Below are 18,105 nucleotides of genomic sequence, written 5' to 3' on the forward strand. Positions count from 1 at the left end.
ATATGTAGGTTTGTCTTTCACCAAGCTTTGGAAGTTTTCAGCCATTATTTCTTCAAATATTTTTTCTGTACTGTATTCTTTCTATCCTGCCACTCTCCCAGAGAAGGCCTCATCCACCTGCTGTGGCCATGTGGGCCAATCAGAACCCTGAGCCCACATCTACAGTACAGTACAGTGATACAGCCATCCATATAGCTTCTAAATTTGAACATGTTTGGTTCCATCCCCACTTCTGTCAGGGTGATATTGCCTATACATACAGAAAGGGAAGGAGAACCTGCTCCCTCCTGCATCTCAGCAGAAGGTGGGATCCTAGCTGCACAAGGACAAGGAACAGTCATCTTTAGGTCAGTTTTCCTGGATCAGGCAGAGGAGTCATGTGGCAGACATGCTATGGCCCTGTTCTACCCTACTTTCCACAAGAAGAGACTGTAGGAAGGTAACCCCATTGGAGTTGCCCCCCTGTGTAAAATGAAGTTAGGAACATCTTTTCCTTCTCCTCACCTCCCCACAAGCTCATTCCCTTCCCTTTGGTCCAGTGAGGAGGGGGTCTGGTGGTACAAGTTTTGCCACATCCCTTTCTTATGTAGGAGGAGGTATAAACCCTCTCAGTCTTTCTAGGATTACTGATCGATCTTCTTATAAATCACATTACTCAAATTAATTTTAAAATTATAATATGAATACTTAGAGCCCAACTGAGTTTCGTCCCTCAGTTTAAATTGTAAAAATTGTTTTACAAAAATAGTTTAAAAAAAACCCCAAAGCATGTATAGGGAGCTGACAGTATACAGGACCCTAGAGATTGAGTGGGCAAAGTATAGTCCCTCCCTGCCCTCAAGGAGCACTGATCCCACAGGAAAGAAAGTCATAAGCCAGTGAGGCAAGGACAGTAAAGGGCTGAGCACACTAACACATGAGGGCCATGGAACGGACGTCCCACTGCACTTCAGTTTGGAACAAGAAAGTCAGATCTTTCCTGAGCAGCACAGCCATGTTTAGAGTGCTTTCATAGCTTTTAAAGATTCCAACCTTAAATGACACGTCTGAACTGGGAATGCTGCCTTTGCAAAAGATATGATTATCCTCGTAACTATTCATGGAAAGGTATATTAGTGTTCACTACCACCATCAAAGAATGATTGTATATTTAAAAGAAAATCATTTTGGCTAAATTCCCTGGGCTGTGGGTCATTTTCATTGTGTGACGTTGTCTTCCCCACATGACTCTCCACTCCCTAGCTTGCATTTTGAGGTAAATTTATAGACTGTGTCAACCTCTTGAAAATTGTCAAATCCTTCCTTCTTGGTCATTTTAGGGATCATGCACTCTGTGAATACTAGAAAATTAGGCTTCTTTCCAGTATATATGCTATGGTCACTAAAAGCCATTTTTCCCTTGAAATTTGTTTTATTTATGGGTATAATCTCAGTGTAAAGAAAATGGAATCATGTATACAAGGTGGCAAAATTACCAAGATGTCTGTTTCTTCATATAATTTATCTTAAGAGCAAGGGAACTGACACTTTAAAAAATTTAGGTGATGTAAGTATTATTCCTTATTTTGCTTTTGTAAAAATTGAGGTTTAAGAAAGTTGAGGAAAATGGGCATGTCCTCTAGCTTCTGAGTGTGGAGAAAGAAGGTGACCCTATCTTTCTGAGTCTGGAGCCTTCACATTATGATGCCCCTACTGCACCCACAAACTTGAAGCTTCTGTTCCTCAAGCTGCAAAAAATTACTTTGAAATGCCGTGACCCGGCTTCCTTTTGTTCTCTGCAGATGCCATCAATAGCATGTAAAACAAATAAACTCAAGTATCTACAGACTGACCAATCAGTAAATGTATGTCCTAGCCCTGTTTCTGACAGGGCTGATAGGATCTATTCTTTTTTTTCTTTTTTTTTTTTGACAAGAAAGTAGGGTTTATTGGTGGGCATGGGTAGGGAGGGGGCAGCACCAAGGCTCTCATGAGTGCAGGGCCCGCCATTTGTCCAGGGGGCCACGATTAGGGATGTACTTGACCCCACAGCCATCTGGGATGAGCCGCTTTTCTGCCACCATGTTTTCAAATTCATCTGCATTAAACTTAGTAAATCCCCACTTCTTGGAGATGTGGATCTTCTGGTGGCCAGGGAACTTGAACTTGCCCCTGCGGAGGGCCTCAATCAAATGCTCCTTGTTCTGCAGCTTGGTGCGGATGGACATTATGACCTGGCAATGTGGACCCTGGCCACTGTGCCCTGGGGCTTTCCAAAGGCACCATGCATACCTGTCTGGAGCCTAGATTGGGGACAGCATGCCAGTCATTAATGTCCACTGGAAAGGGCTGTCTCCAAGGTCCCTTAGGGCAACCCATACAGGCAACAGGCCGCATACACTACCGAGGAGGCTGCTGTTTGCAGCCATTGTGCACCAGGCCCCCATGGGGAAAAGAGCACAGTCGGCTTAACTGGCTGCAAAGGATCTATTCTTTGACTTCAAAAAATGAAGAGTGATGGGAATGTTTCCTATCCTCATTCTGTGAGGCCAGTATTGCCCTAATATCAAGACCAGTCAATGACATCATAAAAAAAGAAAACTCCAAACCAATATTCCTTATGAATATAGTTGTAAAAATTCTCAACAAAATACTAGCAAACCAAATTCAGCAGCATATAAAAAGGATTATATATCATAACTAAATGGAATTTATCCCGGGAATACAAGGTTGGTTCAACAAAGGAAAATGAGTCAATGTAATACCCCCTATTGACAGAATAAAGGGGTAGGGAGAACACATGAGCAGCTCAATAGATGTAGAAAAAGCATTTGACAAAATTCAACATTCTTTTATGATAATACTCAATAAACTAGAAGCAGAAGGGAACTTCTGCAACTTGATAAAGATTTCTATGAAAAACCCACAACTGGGCTTCCCTGGTGGTGTAGTGGTTAAGAATCCGCCTGCCAATGCAGGGGACACGGGTTCAAGCCCTGGTCTGGGAAGATCCCACATGCCATGGAGCAACTAAGCCCGTGCGCCACAACTACTGAGCCTGCACTCTAAAGCCCCCAAGCCACGACTACTGAGCCCACATGCCACAACTACTGAGGTCTGCATGCCTAGAGCCTGTGCTCCGCAACAAGAAAATCCACAACAGTGAGAAGCCCGCACACCGCAATGAAGAGTAGCCCCCGCTCACTGCAACTAGAGAAAGCCCACGCGCAGCAACGAAGACCCAAAGCAACCAATAAATAAATAAAAATTTTAAAAAACAAACAAAAAGACCCCACAACTAACATCATACTTAATGAAAGACTGAAAGCTTTTCCTCTTAAGGGGAAACAAGACAAGGATGCCTACTCTTATCACTTTTATTCAACATTGTACTGGAGGAGTCTAGGCAGAGCAGTTAGGCAAGAAAAAGTAATCAAAGGCATCCAGATTTGAAAGAAAGAAGTAAAGCTATATTTGCAGATATGATTTTGTAAACACAGAAACCCCTAAAGAATCCACCAAAAATCACAAGATAAATGAGTTCAATAAATTTCCAGGATAAAGATCAATATACAAACATCAGCTGTAGGGACTTGCCTGCTGGTCCAGTGGTAAAGAATCTGCCTTCCAATGCAGGGGACGCAGGTTCAATCCCTGGTCAGGGAACTAAGATCCCACATGCCACAGGGTAACTAAGCCCATGCACCACAACAACTGAGCTCACACGCCTCAACTAGAGAGCCTGCACGCAGCAAACTACAGAGCCCACGAGCCCTGGAGCCTGCATGTCACAACTAGAGAAGAGAAAACCCACAGGCCACAGCTAGAGAGAAGCCCATGCGCTGCAAAGAAAGATCCCACATACCTCAACGAACATCCCATGTGCCGCAACTGAGACCCAATGCAGCCAAAAATAAAATAAAGTAAATTAAATAAATAAATAAAATCAGCTGTATTTCTATGCAGTGGCAATGAACAATCTGAAAATGAAATTAAGAAAGCAATTCCAATTACAATAGCATCAAAAAGAACAATATTCCTAGGCATAAATTTAACAAAAGAAGCTCAGACTTGTACACTGAAAAATTATAAAACATCATTGAAAGATATTATAGAAGACCTAAATGAATGGAAAGACATCCTTTGTTCATGGTTTGGAAGACTTACTATTGTTAATATAGCAGTATTCCCCCAAAATATTTACAAAATCAACACAACTCCTGTCAAAATCACAGCTGCCCTTTCTTTTTTTTGTAGAAATTAACAAGCAGAATTTAAAATTCACATGGAAATGCAGGAGGCCCTGAATGGCCAAACACAGTCTTAAAAACAGGAGAGGATTGGAGGATTCACACCTCCCAATATCAGAACTTACTGCCAAGCTACAGTATTTAAGACAGTGTGATACTGGCAGATGGACAGACATACAGATCAATGGAATAGAAATGAGAGTTCAGAAATAAACCCATACACTTATGGTCAATTGATTTTCAACAAGGGTGCCAAGACATCCAATAGGAAAAGAGTAATCTATTCAACAAATGGTTCTGGGATAACTAGATAACCACTTAAAGAATGAAATTGGAGCCCTGCTTCACACCATACACAAAGGAACTCAAAAATGAATCAAAGGGCTTCCCTGGTGGCGCAGTGGTTGAGAGTCCACCTGCCGATGCAGGGGACGTGGGTTCGTGCCCCGGTCCGGGAAGATCCCACATGCCGCGGAGCGGCTGGACCCGTGAGCCATGGCCACTGAGCTTGCGCGTCCGGAGCCTGTGCTCCGCAATGGGAGAGGCCACAACAGTGAGAGGCCCGCATACAGCAAAAAGAAAGAAAAAAAAAAAGACATTGAAAAAAAAGAAAGTAAAGAGACAAACCACAGGGAGAAAATATTTGCAAATCTTATATCTGGTAAGAGTTTGGTATCCAGAATACATAAAGAACTCTTACAACTCAATAATAAAAAGCCTACAAAATAAAAAGATCTGCAAATACTTTGTCCCAGTCTTTTTATCCTAACAGGATCTTTTGCAGAGCAAAAGTTTTTAAATTTGATGAACTCCAGTTTATCAATTTTGGTTGCTTGGTGTCTATGGGTGTCCCATTGCTCCAACACCATTTGTTGCAAAGGCTGTCCTTCTGCCATTGAAATGCTTTTGCACCTTTGTCAAAATCAGTTGGCTATCTGATAAGGGATTTGTGTCTAGTATATATAAAGAAGTCTCACAACTCAGTAACAAAAAGAAAAATTACCCAACTAAAAAACGGGCAAAGAATTTGAAAAGACGTTTCTCCAAAGAAGGTACACAAGTGGCCAGTAAGCACATTGTTAGTCATTAGGAAATGCAAATCAAACCCCCAATGAGATGTCACTTCATACCATCTAGGATGGATATAATCAAAGAGACAGACAATAATAATAACCTGAAGATATGGAGAAATTGGAGCCCTCATACACTGCTGGTGAGAATGTGAAATGGTTTGGCCACTTTGGAAAACAGTTTAGTAGTTCCTCAAAAAGTTAAACATAGAGCTACCATATGACCCAGCAATTCTACTCCTAGATATATACCCAAGAGAAATGAAAACTCTTAACAGATACTTGTGCACCAATGTTTAGAGCAAGATTATTCACAACAGCCAAAAGGTATAAACAACCCAAGTAGCCATCAACAGATGAATGGATAAATGTGGTATATTCATATAACGGAATACTATTTTGCCACAAAAATGAAGTATTGATTCATGCTACAGCATGAATGAACTTTGAAGGTATCTTTCTAAGTGAAAGGAGACAGGCACAGAAGACCACATGTTGTATGATACCATTACATGATTCCATTCCATTTTGAAATGACCAGAATAAACAAATCCATCAGGAAAGGAAGTTGATTAGTGGTTGCCAGGGGAGAAGGTGGAATGGGGGGTGACTGCTTATGGACATGGGCTTTTGGAAGCAGATAATAAAAATGTTCTGGAATTAGATAGTACGATGGTTGCACAACTCTGTGAATATATGAAAAACTGCTGAATTGTACACTTTACAGGGGTGAATATTATGATGTGTGAATTATATATCTCCATTTTTAAAAAGGAATGAGAGAAACAATCTTGTTGAAACACTGGAAAGTAAAGCTTATTTGCAAAATATGATCTGTAAATTTGTAAAATTAGTTTGACCCTTGAGGGAACTTCTAAGAAGTCAGATCTAAGGCTTTTCTCTTCATGATTGACCTTGGCTTTTGGTCAACTTTAGTGCTTAACACATCAGAATTTATTTTGTTTTTTTTTTCAGGTGACTATGGTTTTAGAATTTTTTAAGAAGAACGTAATAGCCATTAATAGTAACTCCATTTGAAAAGGCTACAAATCTAATTTTGGATTCTGGAAAAATAACCAAAGCAACGTCTTGCCCTTTGGTAGGGTCAGCACTGAATATCTACAGGGCAGAGCCAGCAGTCCTCACCCTCTTTCAGAAGGCTATGCTGGGAGGGAAGCTGGGTTAAGGCCAGAGGACCTTTTCACACAATGTAGGAGGTGGGAACATCATTTCCCCTTTACAGATGGGAAGCAGAAGCCCAAAAAAGATCATCCCAAAGTTGGAACCGCTAGTTTCTCATCTTTACCCACAGCTTGTTCTTAACCTTCCTCCAGAAAACAAAACTGGGCTTGAAAATAGTACTCCCATCACTAAATTTAAACGTGAATAAAAACAACTGGTATTGGTAGACTGCCTTACTGCCTCCTCAGGCCTGCCCCCAACCTGAGCTGATGACAGTCCCAGGCAGGGGGTTGGGGGTATGTAATATCTTCACTCTACAGATGAAGCAACAGAGCTTGAGAGGCATCATGATGGCAGAAGTCACACAGCTTGGGTGTCCGAGCCAAGGCCAGCCATCTGTCCTGCCTTCCTCCCTGCTCTCCTGCTGTCTCAGCAGTAATGCCAAATCTGATAAGACAAGTTATCCATGCTCCTCCTCCTGTGAAGATCTTGTCTGCTATATACATAATGCCCTGAGAGCTCCCTGGAGAAGGGTGTTGGAAGACCAACAGCCACAGCACTGGCCACAGGACACCAAGAGCCATGTGTCCTGTCACATGACCTAAGAATACTGGGTTACTTGTTATAGGTTAAGAAACAGGTGACAGGGAGACAGGTCAGCAGTCTGGACAAGAAATGGTGATGGTTGAACCAGGATCCCTGGAGATGAACAGGGAAGCAAGCAGGGAGGAGTTCAAGCTTTGGGCAGACGAAAGTGTAACAGACCTGGGTCCCCAGCCAGACCTGGCCACTCACCTCAGACAACATGGTTACTGCTCTGAGTTTCTGTTTCCCCATTTGTAAAGTGAGTAAATGGGATGATACCTGGTGTCCCTGGGCACTGGTAAGTGCCCAAGAAGTAGTGGTTGGAACCCAGCATCTGGCTTTGAAGAAGGCTTCCTTCCAAGCAGTGGAGCCTAGCCACCTGTCAGAGCAATCCTGCCCCATCTGCACATTTTCATAAGGTTAAATTCAGTGACTCTTGAATAACTTTTTATAAGACAAAGACAGACACTGACAGAAGGACAGTGCCAAAGTAAGGGGCCCCAGGAACTACAAGAAGCATACTACTGCAGGCTGTGCCATGGTTTATAGTTTCCAAGTTATGAAAACTGGAGAAAGGAGAGCCCCAGGGCCTGCCCCAGGGTGTGAGCAGTCCCTTCAGGGGCCCTGCTGCTGAGCAGGCAGAGCATTCCCTGCAGAAAGTCAGCCTCTTGGCACAGCACAGAAAATTACATTATGCTCAGTCTATCTGGTGCGAATAAACCTAAGTCAGACTCTTCTGATGGACTGAAGTAAAGAAACCTGCCTCTTGCTTTCTGTCTTCTCCCATCTGCCCTCCATCTTGAAGACACGTGACAGGAAGAGCAGGAGATTCTTCTTCAGAAGACCTTGCCGATTCGAGCCTGTTTCTTTCACTTAAAGAGTTGTGGGACATTGGAAGTCCCTTCAAATGGCTGGGCCTTGGGGGCCTGCACTTTACAGCCCCCCCACCCTTGGGGGCCTGGGAGAGTCCTTAGCAGATACTTTGCCTCATCTGTGAATCTGTCTTTCAGCTCTGTGCAGTGTGCCTAGAAGACTTCAAGCCTCGAGATGAGTTGGGGATTTGTCCATGTAAGCATGCCTTCCACAGAAAGTAAGTATTGGTGTGGAATTATTTAAGAGGACCTGAGTTTGAGGCACATTGACCAACTCACTTGTAGGCTTGGAGCAGTGCCAGACAAGCTTGATGGCTTCATGACTGGTTTATAATGCAGAAAGCTGAAAGTGCCCTACAGGCTGTTTTGTGTGTGTGTGTGACATTAGGAGGGATCAGGGTGGTGGAACGTGAATACCAAGGCAGGACTTCAGGCAGAGCGCCAGACAAGCCCACACCTCCTTGGAGCCCAGGCTATAAAGAGCTGTTTTACTGGAACTTTCCAATGAGAGTTTCCTTTCCTAAAAACTTATTTTAATCAAAACCATAGTTATGGGCTTCCCTGTTGGCGCAGCGGTTGAGAGTCCGCCTGCCGGTGCGGGGCACACGGGTTCGTGCCCCGGTCCGGGAAGATTCCACATGCCGCGGAGCGGCTGGGCCCATGAGCCATGGCCACTGAGCCTGTGCGTCCGGAGCCTGTGCTCCGCAACGGGAGAGGCCACAACAGTGAGAGGCCCGTGTACTGCAAAAAAAAAAAAAAAAAAAACATAGTTATTTTAAATCAAAATAAATAAGTCTGAATGTAAATAGTAGTGTGGGACCATCTCCTCCCCCCTCCTACAGACATATTTAATACTCCCCCTTTTCTTGCAATTTTATGTGTTTTATATTTCTATTAGAAAACTTCATTTCTCCTCCTTCTCACCACCCTCCTCAATGTACTTCATTCTTTAAGAAGTCATGGATGACTGAGGGTATAGCATACTGACTGTAGCTTCTTGGAAAGCTGGAGTCTCTGGTTCCTCCAGAGGGTGAAATGCATTCTCCACCCAGTGGTAGAACTCTTTGGGACCTGGCTGTTCACTCCAGTCCCCACCTCTGAGCAACAGATATGTTCAACATGTGAGGCATATGGGCAGGGGGTGCCACGAGCATGGGACTGACCTCTTCCTTCTTGTGCTGTCTCGTTCTGCAGGTGCCTTATTAAGTGGCTGGAGGTTCGCAAAGTATGTCCACTGTGCAACATGCCGGTTCTGCAGCTGGCCCAGTTGCATAGTAAGCAGGACCGTGGACCCCCACAGGGTCCCCTCCCTGGGGCAGAGAACATTGTATAGCTCATCACAAGGATCAAACTGTTGCAGAAGCCAATGTCTGCGTGGAGCCAGGAGGAACACAAGCAGTCTCTGTGTTGGCTGCTCTACCTGGGGCACCAGCTGCTGCTTCCTTTGTCTAATGAAGAACTCTTGGGCCAACTAGGCTGGGAACCGAGACTTCTGGATCTTGTGACAACCAAAGTACTCTGACACTACCCCATGCCAAGAGAAGAGGAGTAGATGAGCCTGCGGGTTTGGTTCAAGAAACCTCATGAGGGTCTCTTGCTAACTCCATTGCACTCTGTCTCCCAGACACTTATCTCCATGTCAAGGTGAATCTTAATCAAGCAGAAGGGACGATAAACACAAGTGTTAGAGAAGGGAACTGAGGGCAGGTCTTTAAAGCCACCCCCACCCCGACCCTGTGGACACATGAGCTTCTATGCAGACCGTGCACGCCTTTGCAACAGCAAACCCTCCTAGCAGCCCCAGCCAAGTAAAAACAGTGGTTACCTCAGCCCAAGCACAACCGGCTGCAGTGCCGGAGGCAGTGCCAACAAGGCTTTTCACGTTATGTCCCTTTGATAAGGCCATCTTAGAACCCAAGGCTTTGGTTACAAAAAAGCAGCAGTACCCATCACCACAGGTCCTGCCTCAAGTTCACAACACTTGCTTATCAAATCATCTAAGCTAGAAATATTAGATGTGCTTGGAAAGGTCTGGTCAAAAGCCATTTCCTCTTATTTCCCCTCCTACTCACCAGTGAGGCACAGCCAAGCTGCCATCAGGAGCAGCAGGGGGTGGGCCTCTGAGCCCATGCTGTCCCTGTATGACCTGGGGGCCTCAGGGTGCTGCCCACATTCCCACATATGCAGTGTGGTTCCAGCGTACCTGCTGGTCTTGGCCCACTGCCTCAGTAGGAAGCTGCTGTAAGCCCCTCACATGGCTCCAAAGAGGAGCATCTTACTGATAACAGCCAGTCCCCTTGGCCCTGCTGAGCTGAGAGGAGGATGCTAACCCCCTTGCTTCTCCCCATCCTTCTCTCTGTTCTCTTCCCTCTCTTGCCCTCTCTTTCTACTCAAAAGAAAATGCCCATCGTTGACTTAACAATTTGAAGTATCACAAATAAGATCCCTATGTAATTCTGAAGCCAGGGAAATGCTAGAAATTGTGAATAGTTTCAGGAAGCTCCTGCAAGGCTATTCACCATTGGTGTGTGCTTCAGTATTTGGACTTGGATAACTAACTGAAAGTGTCTTTATAGGGGAGAAACACATGCTGCTCTTTCACTCTTTCTCTCCAACTTTTCTAGAAATGACTCAGAGTCTAGCAGGATTCATGACTATTTTATAAGTTAGCTATGTGAAACAGCATTGGGTCAGATAGAAAGCTCTCTTCCACAGCCCTGCTCTCCACCTCCTTCCATCACAGGGGTGGGACTCCTCATCAACAGCTTTGCCTCTCTGCCCCATCCCCCAAGTATGAGTGGGGGCAGTTTCTCATTGGAAATACAGCCTGCATGATACGGAGAGTGGAGGAAACTTTGCTACTCTGTTCATGGCGTATCTCCAGGAATTTTCTTGGAATCCAGCCTCTACCGTCTTAGAATGGGCGAGGGAACCTGTCCTTGGCTCAGGTGGCTGGGATCAGATGAGGAGGAAAATTCCCATTAGCCTAGAAAAATGCTGGGCAGAATCCAGCTTGGGAAATTACAAATCCAGTTGGTCGGAATTGGCTGTACCCTATGTGTGACCTATTCATGGTATGCTAACTGGACTGCTTCTTTAAACAGGGCAAGGGAAGTGTGGAATATTTTTATATGAAAGCCTTAGTCTGTCTGGCACCCATGAAAAGAACTATTTGTACACTCCTACTTTCACCCTGTTTCTGCATTCTCTATTTTGTAACACAATAGAGTTGAATGCTGCAAAGCACCCAGTTTATAGTGAAATGTTTTCAGTAACCAATGTCAGAAGTAGGCTTACTTTGGACTAGCCTCATTAATAGCCAACGCTCACCATTTTCACATAATGGCTTTGGGACAAATGTCACCTCTTAGTTATGGGGTTCCAATAGGAAATAGAACTTTTCCCTTCAAAGGAGGAATTCTTGTGTTCTATACTGCAAATTATTTCATCGCACAGCTTTTGTAGGATTATAGCCTTTCAGTGCGTCAGTACCAAGGAGACAGCCTCACGAAGTCCCTCTATTTGTAGGGAGGCAAATTAATTCATCTCACGGTGTCACAGCTAAAGGCCAGTTGGACCAGACATTCAAAGCCCATCCATTAGAGGAAAGCTTGAGAGTGCTGTGCGCTCCCCACTAGGCACCATCATGGGTCTGCTTTACACCATGACCTCAACACTTGTGAATGTGCAGGGCTTTTAAAAACCCAGCTCTTCTAAGGTGGGGCTTGACACTGGAGTGGTTAAGAGTGTTCGCTCTGCTTATAGTCATCTTCCCTTTCTTGGCTTGGTGTCCTTCTATTGCAGCATGGCCAGTGTCACCTGCAGTAGTTATTACTCTTAGCAACACAACGTGAATGTGTTTGCTCCCCACATCTGGGTCCTCCTCCAGAACGTCCCAGTGCTGCACTGCTGTAACTGAGAACGGCCAGGGTTTAATTTATGTCTTCCTTTAATTCTAATTAAAATCACAGTTTTATGTGAAGGACAAGGTCAAATCTCCATTCAAAAAAACTTATTTTTAAAGAACAAGGATCCCTTAATACTCTTTGATCAAGCTCACACCTCACAGTGAGGCTGCCCTGTCCAAATCTATCTCCATGAGTTGTTGACCTTTTGTTAATCTGTAGACATGTGAGGACTCTGGTCTGCTTTTGGGTCACTGGCAGGTAACGTGATTTTTTAACTTCATCTTAATGTGTCTTAAGCAACTCAGAGATTGGGTGTTGCGTGCTGTGGGTTACTGGAGCAAAACTCAGACTCAACTGGACTCCATGGGTGGGTGAATCATTATCTAGTTGTTACTAGGGGTACAGCTGAATTCAGCTGGCTTTAGGAACAGGGAACAAAACCAGCCTGACTTGATACCTGGTTGAGTAGGCCTAACATGCTAGTTGTCATCTGCGGCTTTTCTTTGCCACAGTGATTTGGTTAGGCCTATCCCTAGTAGTTAAGGCCCTAGCCAAGGAACAGGACAAGACAGTAATGGCCAGATGGGAGCAGGTGGACCATGGGGAAGTCTGGGCTGAGGGATACAGGGGACCTCACACCATTGCCAAACACACTGTTCTCGACAAGTCTTGACAAAGATCCTTTCCCCAGTGCCTAGCCCCTCAAATCCATCAAACGAATGACCTCATGCCCTGTTCCTTTCCACATTACCCACTCCAAAGCCTATCATCTTCATGGCCTGGTCCCATTCTGCTAAGCTGCCCTGAACGACTGTAGTAACTGTTTTTCTGAGAGGTTTTCTGGGAATTATGAAATGCACACAGGGAGGCATCCCCAGAGCTCTGTAGAGAAAAGGTGCTCAGCTTGATTTGAATCACCCCCTTGCCACTCACTAGCCACATGCCTTCCTGCAAGTTAGCCTCCCAAAACCTGTTTCCTTATCCGCCCACCCAGGGATTGTAGGAAGGGTGTCCCCACCAGCTCTTGTGGGGAATTGGCCACCATGTCTGGAGTCCAGCAGGCAGGCCTAGAGTCATGGGGGCTGGTGCTACTAGGTGACACCGTCATGCTGGCCACATGGGGCTCCTCTGTTGTCCCGGTAGAAACAACCTCAGCAGAGAGCCTCCTGAGATGTAGGGGCTCTCCCCTGGGTCCCAGTTCACCTGGCTCCCTTCCCTTTCCCATCTTGATCTTCCTTAGTCACTCCCGTTTACCTTTGCCCACGGTGCTCCCCAACATGGTTGCTCAGTGCTGAATATTCCTTAATTTTTTCAATAGGTAATCCCTTCAAGTGGTTCACAAATCATAAACAGTTAAGTCTTCCTTGCATCCCTGACCTCCAAGCAAGCCAAGTTCCTCACCCCTTGAGCACCCACTATTAGTTCCTTGTGGATTCTTCCAGAGATTATTTATGCATATACAAGTACATACACATGTATGTACATGTGCATGGGGTGTGGGTGTGTGTATATATATATACACACAGACACACACACACAGTTGACCCTTGAACAACATAGGTTAGGTGCGCTGACCCCCTGTACAGCCTGCACATCACTTTACAGTCAGCCCTCTATATCCGCGGTTCAGCATCCAAGGATTCAACCAACTTTGGATCATGTAGAATGTATTCATTGAAAAAAATCCACGTGTAAGTAGACCTGCTCAGTTCAAACCTATATTGTTCAAGAATCAACTGTGTGTATGTGTATAATTTTTCTTTTTTACTGTGTAATACCAGACAAGTATATTCAAGGAACATTCCTAGTCATGTGGGAAGAACCATCCCAGAAGTCAGAATATCTGTAAAAGGTGAGCCCAGAATTGGGGGATATTTCTATAATCACATTCCTTTTGAATAAGGCATATTTTCCACTGATTGCAGCATGATGAAATTCTAGTTTGCTACCCCAATCAAACTACAATCCCTCCCTGACCCTAACCACTGATGCCCAAATAACAAGACAGCACAACCAGTTTCCAGCCTATCTTTCTGAGTCTGTTGCAGGGCACTCAAGAGCAGGCTCCACAGCCAAAAGCAACAGCACAGTCCAGCAGCTTTTGCAGGAGCCTGGACAGGCTGCAGCCGCACCTCAGCCCCCCAATCCAGTTTCAAGTGAGGACCAAGAGCCCAGCAGTGACGTCTGGTTACAACTGTCATGGTTTCTTAGGCAAGCCCATGTTTTTGAGGCAGGAGTTTGAGAAGCAGCAGTAACTGAAGGCTGAGACATCCTTCTGTTTTGTGGGGCAGATGTCTCAGATGTTGCTAAGCAAATAGGTGGTCAGCTGCCTCAGCATTAACAGCAGATATGGCCGAACGTTCAAGTTCATGAACCTACTCCCTTTCCCTCCCCACTCTTTATGAACACACTAAAAAGAAAACGTTCCCATAGAATTTCTCCTCACCCAACATTTTTTCAACAACAGCAATTATCCCACCAACATTTTCTTTAAAAAACAATTAAGTTCATTCTTGCCCCTGCAGGAGATCCAGGTTAAAGCTGCTTCCTCCAGGCAGCCTTGAAGGGAGGGGCATGGACTTGTGCCTCTCATTCCTCACCCACCTCCCTGGTATCCTGCCACACAGAACAGCAGCCCAGGGATTCCCTAGATTAAAAGTGCAACTTGGGCCCCTGACCTGAAATTTGCAAAGGAATTGTATGTGAAACTCCACTCTTCTGTCATTTGATGAACCTCTTGTCTTTTTCATCGTTAGCATTTAGGAATTTGAGTAAAGGAGATTAAAGTGTCTAAATTCTGGTGAAATTTGCAGTTGTTAACTGGAAAATGCTGGGTCATATTCCTTTAGTAGATTAACGAAGGCTTCCACGTGCCATGGAATGTGCTTCCATTTGATTGGGAACATGAGGAAAACAGAGGGGCTTGTTCAGTAAATATTATTCCAGTTCAGCTTCAGAGCCTAAATTGTTGTTGCAAGATGCAGTTTTATTCCACTTTTAGACCAAGCATCAGCACACTTGGCTTACCGACCCAGTGCTCCCTTCTGTGGCTGTAGTGTCAGGGCCTCCCTGCTCCAGGGACATGTACCCACATTGTAGGCCCCACCAGTGTCAAAGGACTTGTCTATTCTTCCATGAAGCCCCTCTCAGCTCCCTAGGCCAGTACAAGCCTGGCGGACCTGTGTCTCGGGCCAGGTGCACACCATCCCTCCATCCACCCCTTCCCTCCCAGGCACCCCCGCTAGAGCAGGAGAGGCAGATGAGGCTAGTGTTAGGAAGTCCTTCCTGGTAACAGCTCAGTCTTCCAAGAGAGTGTTCCTGAACTGTCATCTCTGAGTCTCTTGACAGATCTTTGCCAGAAAGAGTGGATATTAGTCCTATAGTTTTAAGCCTATTGGGGTTTATTCACTAGATATCGTATAACTCCCTCAAAAAAAGGTTTATGAAATGCTGAACCTCAGGTTTCATAGACATGTTTGTACACCAAGAATTATGCAGCAGAATATTTTTAAACATTCGCAGTTTTTTGTAAGCTATATATTTTTGTATATTTAATTGCTATTTTAAAATTTTAATGCATTTTGCTAATTACTCTTGTTTAAAAAATAAGACATGCATGTAACTGACTTAAATGTAAATAAAAAGCAGATTTTAAAAATACTTTGTGCTGAGCATGTACACACCCTTGGTCACCCACATCCCACTTAAGCCCATGTAGCAAGAGCTGAAGAGTGGTTCTGAACAAACAGAATTGGTCAACAGCAACAGGTGATTGTGACAGAGGAGCCTGGCTTATCTCTTCCCATGGTGTGGGGTGCCAGTCAGGGGTGATGAGTGGAGCACCAGGCCACAGCAAAGGAGAAGGCAGAGAAGCCAAGGCCCCCCTGCCACCCTGGCCTCAGCACCACAGGTGTGGCTGGACACAGTCAAGCAGTCTCCCAAATGTGGACACCAGTGCTCAGGAGGTTGCAGTGGTGGAACCGGCCCACGCCTCACCCCTCTAGCTATATCCCAGGTCTGGAAATACCAACTATTCTGTTGGGAGGAGAAAAAAACATCTCCTGGTCCAAAGCCATCCTGTGGCAGCTACTGTTTCTACTCACCAACCCTCACTAGGACTCTGCAGCTCAGCTTTGGCCCCATAGCTTCAGGGAAACTGCTCCCCCTCAAGGCCACCCATGGCCCTGCAACCAAATCTGTGCCACCTCTGAAACCTCCTCTTAATGCAGGTGCCTGGAGAGCTCCTCTCCCCTCAAGTCTCCAGAGCAACAGGCCCCCTGCACTAGTCCCCTCTGACCACTCTTCGGTGTTCTTCGCAGCCTCTTCCTTGTCTGCACATCTCTTGTTATTCTCACTCTACCTTGGGATTCACTAAATTCCCACCTATGTTTTACCCACCTACATGCACATCATTCTCAGGTCTCTGACCTAAATATCCAGATACCTATTTGGCATCAAAAATCAGGCAGCCCAATACCAAGTCTCCCCAGCAAGCCTAGGTGCCCTCACAGAACCTCCTTCCCCCACTTCCAATCTCCACATCTCTAAACTCAACCCTCTAAAGCATCCCTCTCTACCTGACCATCCACTGCTCCCATCTTGGTTTGGCCACCTTCCTTTCACACCTGGACCATGACCACAGCCACTACCACCCCCACTGCCTCTAATAGGTGAGTGTGGGATGGGACCCTCAGGCTAGTATTTGGAGGGCTGACTGGAAGGGATAACTGCTAAGATGAAACAGGGCAGTGGCTTAGACCAGAGTGGTAGCTGTGGTGACAAGACTGAGTTTACATGCATCTCACAAACTGGAGGTAGTGAAGTGGCAGGAAACTGGGAGAGGATGCTGGCGGAGCTTCAGGGGAGAGGATGGAGACATTTCTGTGTAAAGATGGCCTTGGAGATACAGAAGAGAAGGGAAGCGGGAAAGGGGAAGAGGGAAGAGAAGGCAGTCAATGCCTTGGGACTGGAGCTCAGAGGCAAGGGCTGGGCCAGATATGCTACCTTAGAAATCAGAGTCAAGGTGAGTGCTGATGACTGCTTAAGGAGATCAAGGATTGAGCCTGAGGGCTAGCAATATCTAATTATCTTCAGTGGAGAATAAATTGGCAGAGACAAAGTGGCCTAGGAGATAGAAGGAAAAGCAAGAGGGGTCTGCAGTGTTAGAACTGAGGAGGATGAGAACATGAAATGTCCATTATATTTAGCAACGAGATTCACTGGAGTAAGAAGGATGGGCTGAGCACAAGGCACAAAAAGAAGTCACAGAGGCAGTTTCTCAAGAGCAGGAAGTGGTGAATCCATGGAGGTGGAAGGTGACTTCAAGGCACAAGAGGAAAGGGGGCTCTGCCGGATTCTAGCTGTGTGACTTTGGGCAGTTTCCTCCTCTGTTAAGTTATGGAGATGACAAGGGCTGCATGACACGACCCACAAAAAGCAATGGCACATATTGGCTCGGTGCTTTGTGACAGCCTGGAGGGGTGGGATAGGGAGGGTGGGAGGGAGGGAGACGCAAGAGGGAAGACATATGGGAACATATGTATATGTATAACTGATTCACTTTGTTATAAAGCAGAAACTAACACACCATTGTAAAGCAATTATACCCCAATAAAGATGTTAAAAAAAAAAAAAAGCAATGGGACAGCCTTGTGAGCACAGTAACTGCGGGGAGAGCAGGCGGGACCCCACAAGGCCTCAGAGGTCAACCTGGATCTCCATGGGCAGTGAACAGGCTCACGCTGGCTCCATTCCTCGGTCCAGAGGAAGAAGCCAACCTCTACCAAGACTCCATCTAGAAACCTGTCTCTCCTCAAGCAGCCTTTTGAGCCTCCCACACGCAGCCCCTCCACTAGATCCAACTGAGCCAGCCTCCCAGGCAGTTTCCAGCAAGCACAAGGCAGGGAGCAGAAGGCGGGAGAGCCCCGCCCTGCTCTCCATGAGCTAATCAATGGACACCTCAATTCCTCCCTCTCTACCAGCCTGAAATAAGCAGATTCCCCCCACTCCTTGAAAAGCTGTCGATACTGGCAGCCCTCTTTGTCTGCTTTTAGTCTTCCAGATGTGCTTTTTCTACTAGCTTACTCACTTCCATCACATCAATTATCCCTCCACTACCCAAGGAAATTCTGCCCAGGGGAGAAGTCCTTTCCCTCCAAACAGACCTTCCCAGGATCTACAGTGTAAACAAGCTGGAACTGCCCTTCCAAAAGTTGCTTAACTGTTAAAGGCACAGAATTAACCTGCCCATAAGTCTGCA

General features: G+C 45.6%; 1 protein-coding gene across 1 annotated transcript in view; it reads left to right on the forward strand.

Moving 5' to 3' along the window:
• Nucleotides 1-9,271, forward strand: part of RNF24 (ring finger protein 24) — a gene marked incomplete at its 3' end in the record, with an annotated part of 94,241 nt that extends 84,970 nt beyond the window's left edge. The window contains exons 5-6 of the mRNA XM_082858136.1: nucleotides 8,077-8,156; nucleotides 9,133-9,271. Coding sequence (XP_082714262.1) covers nucleotides 8,077-8,156; nucleotides 9,133-9,271 — 219 coding nt within the window. The remainder of the gene's footprint in view (nucleotides 1-8,076; nucleotides 8,157-9,132) is intronic.
• Nucleotides 9,272-18,105: the final 8,834 nt, after the last annotated feature.

This window comes from Leucopleurus acutus (genome assembly GCF_964270905.1).
Source record: "Leucopleurus acutus genome assembly, chromosome: 16".
Taxonomy (NCBI): domain Eukaryota; kingdom Metazoa; phylum Chordata; class Mammalia; order Artiodactyla; family Delphinidae; genus Leucopleurus; species Leucopleurus acutus.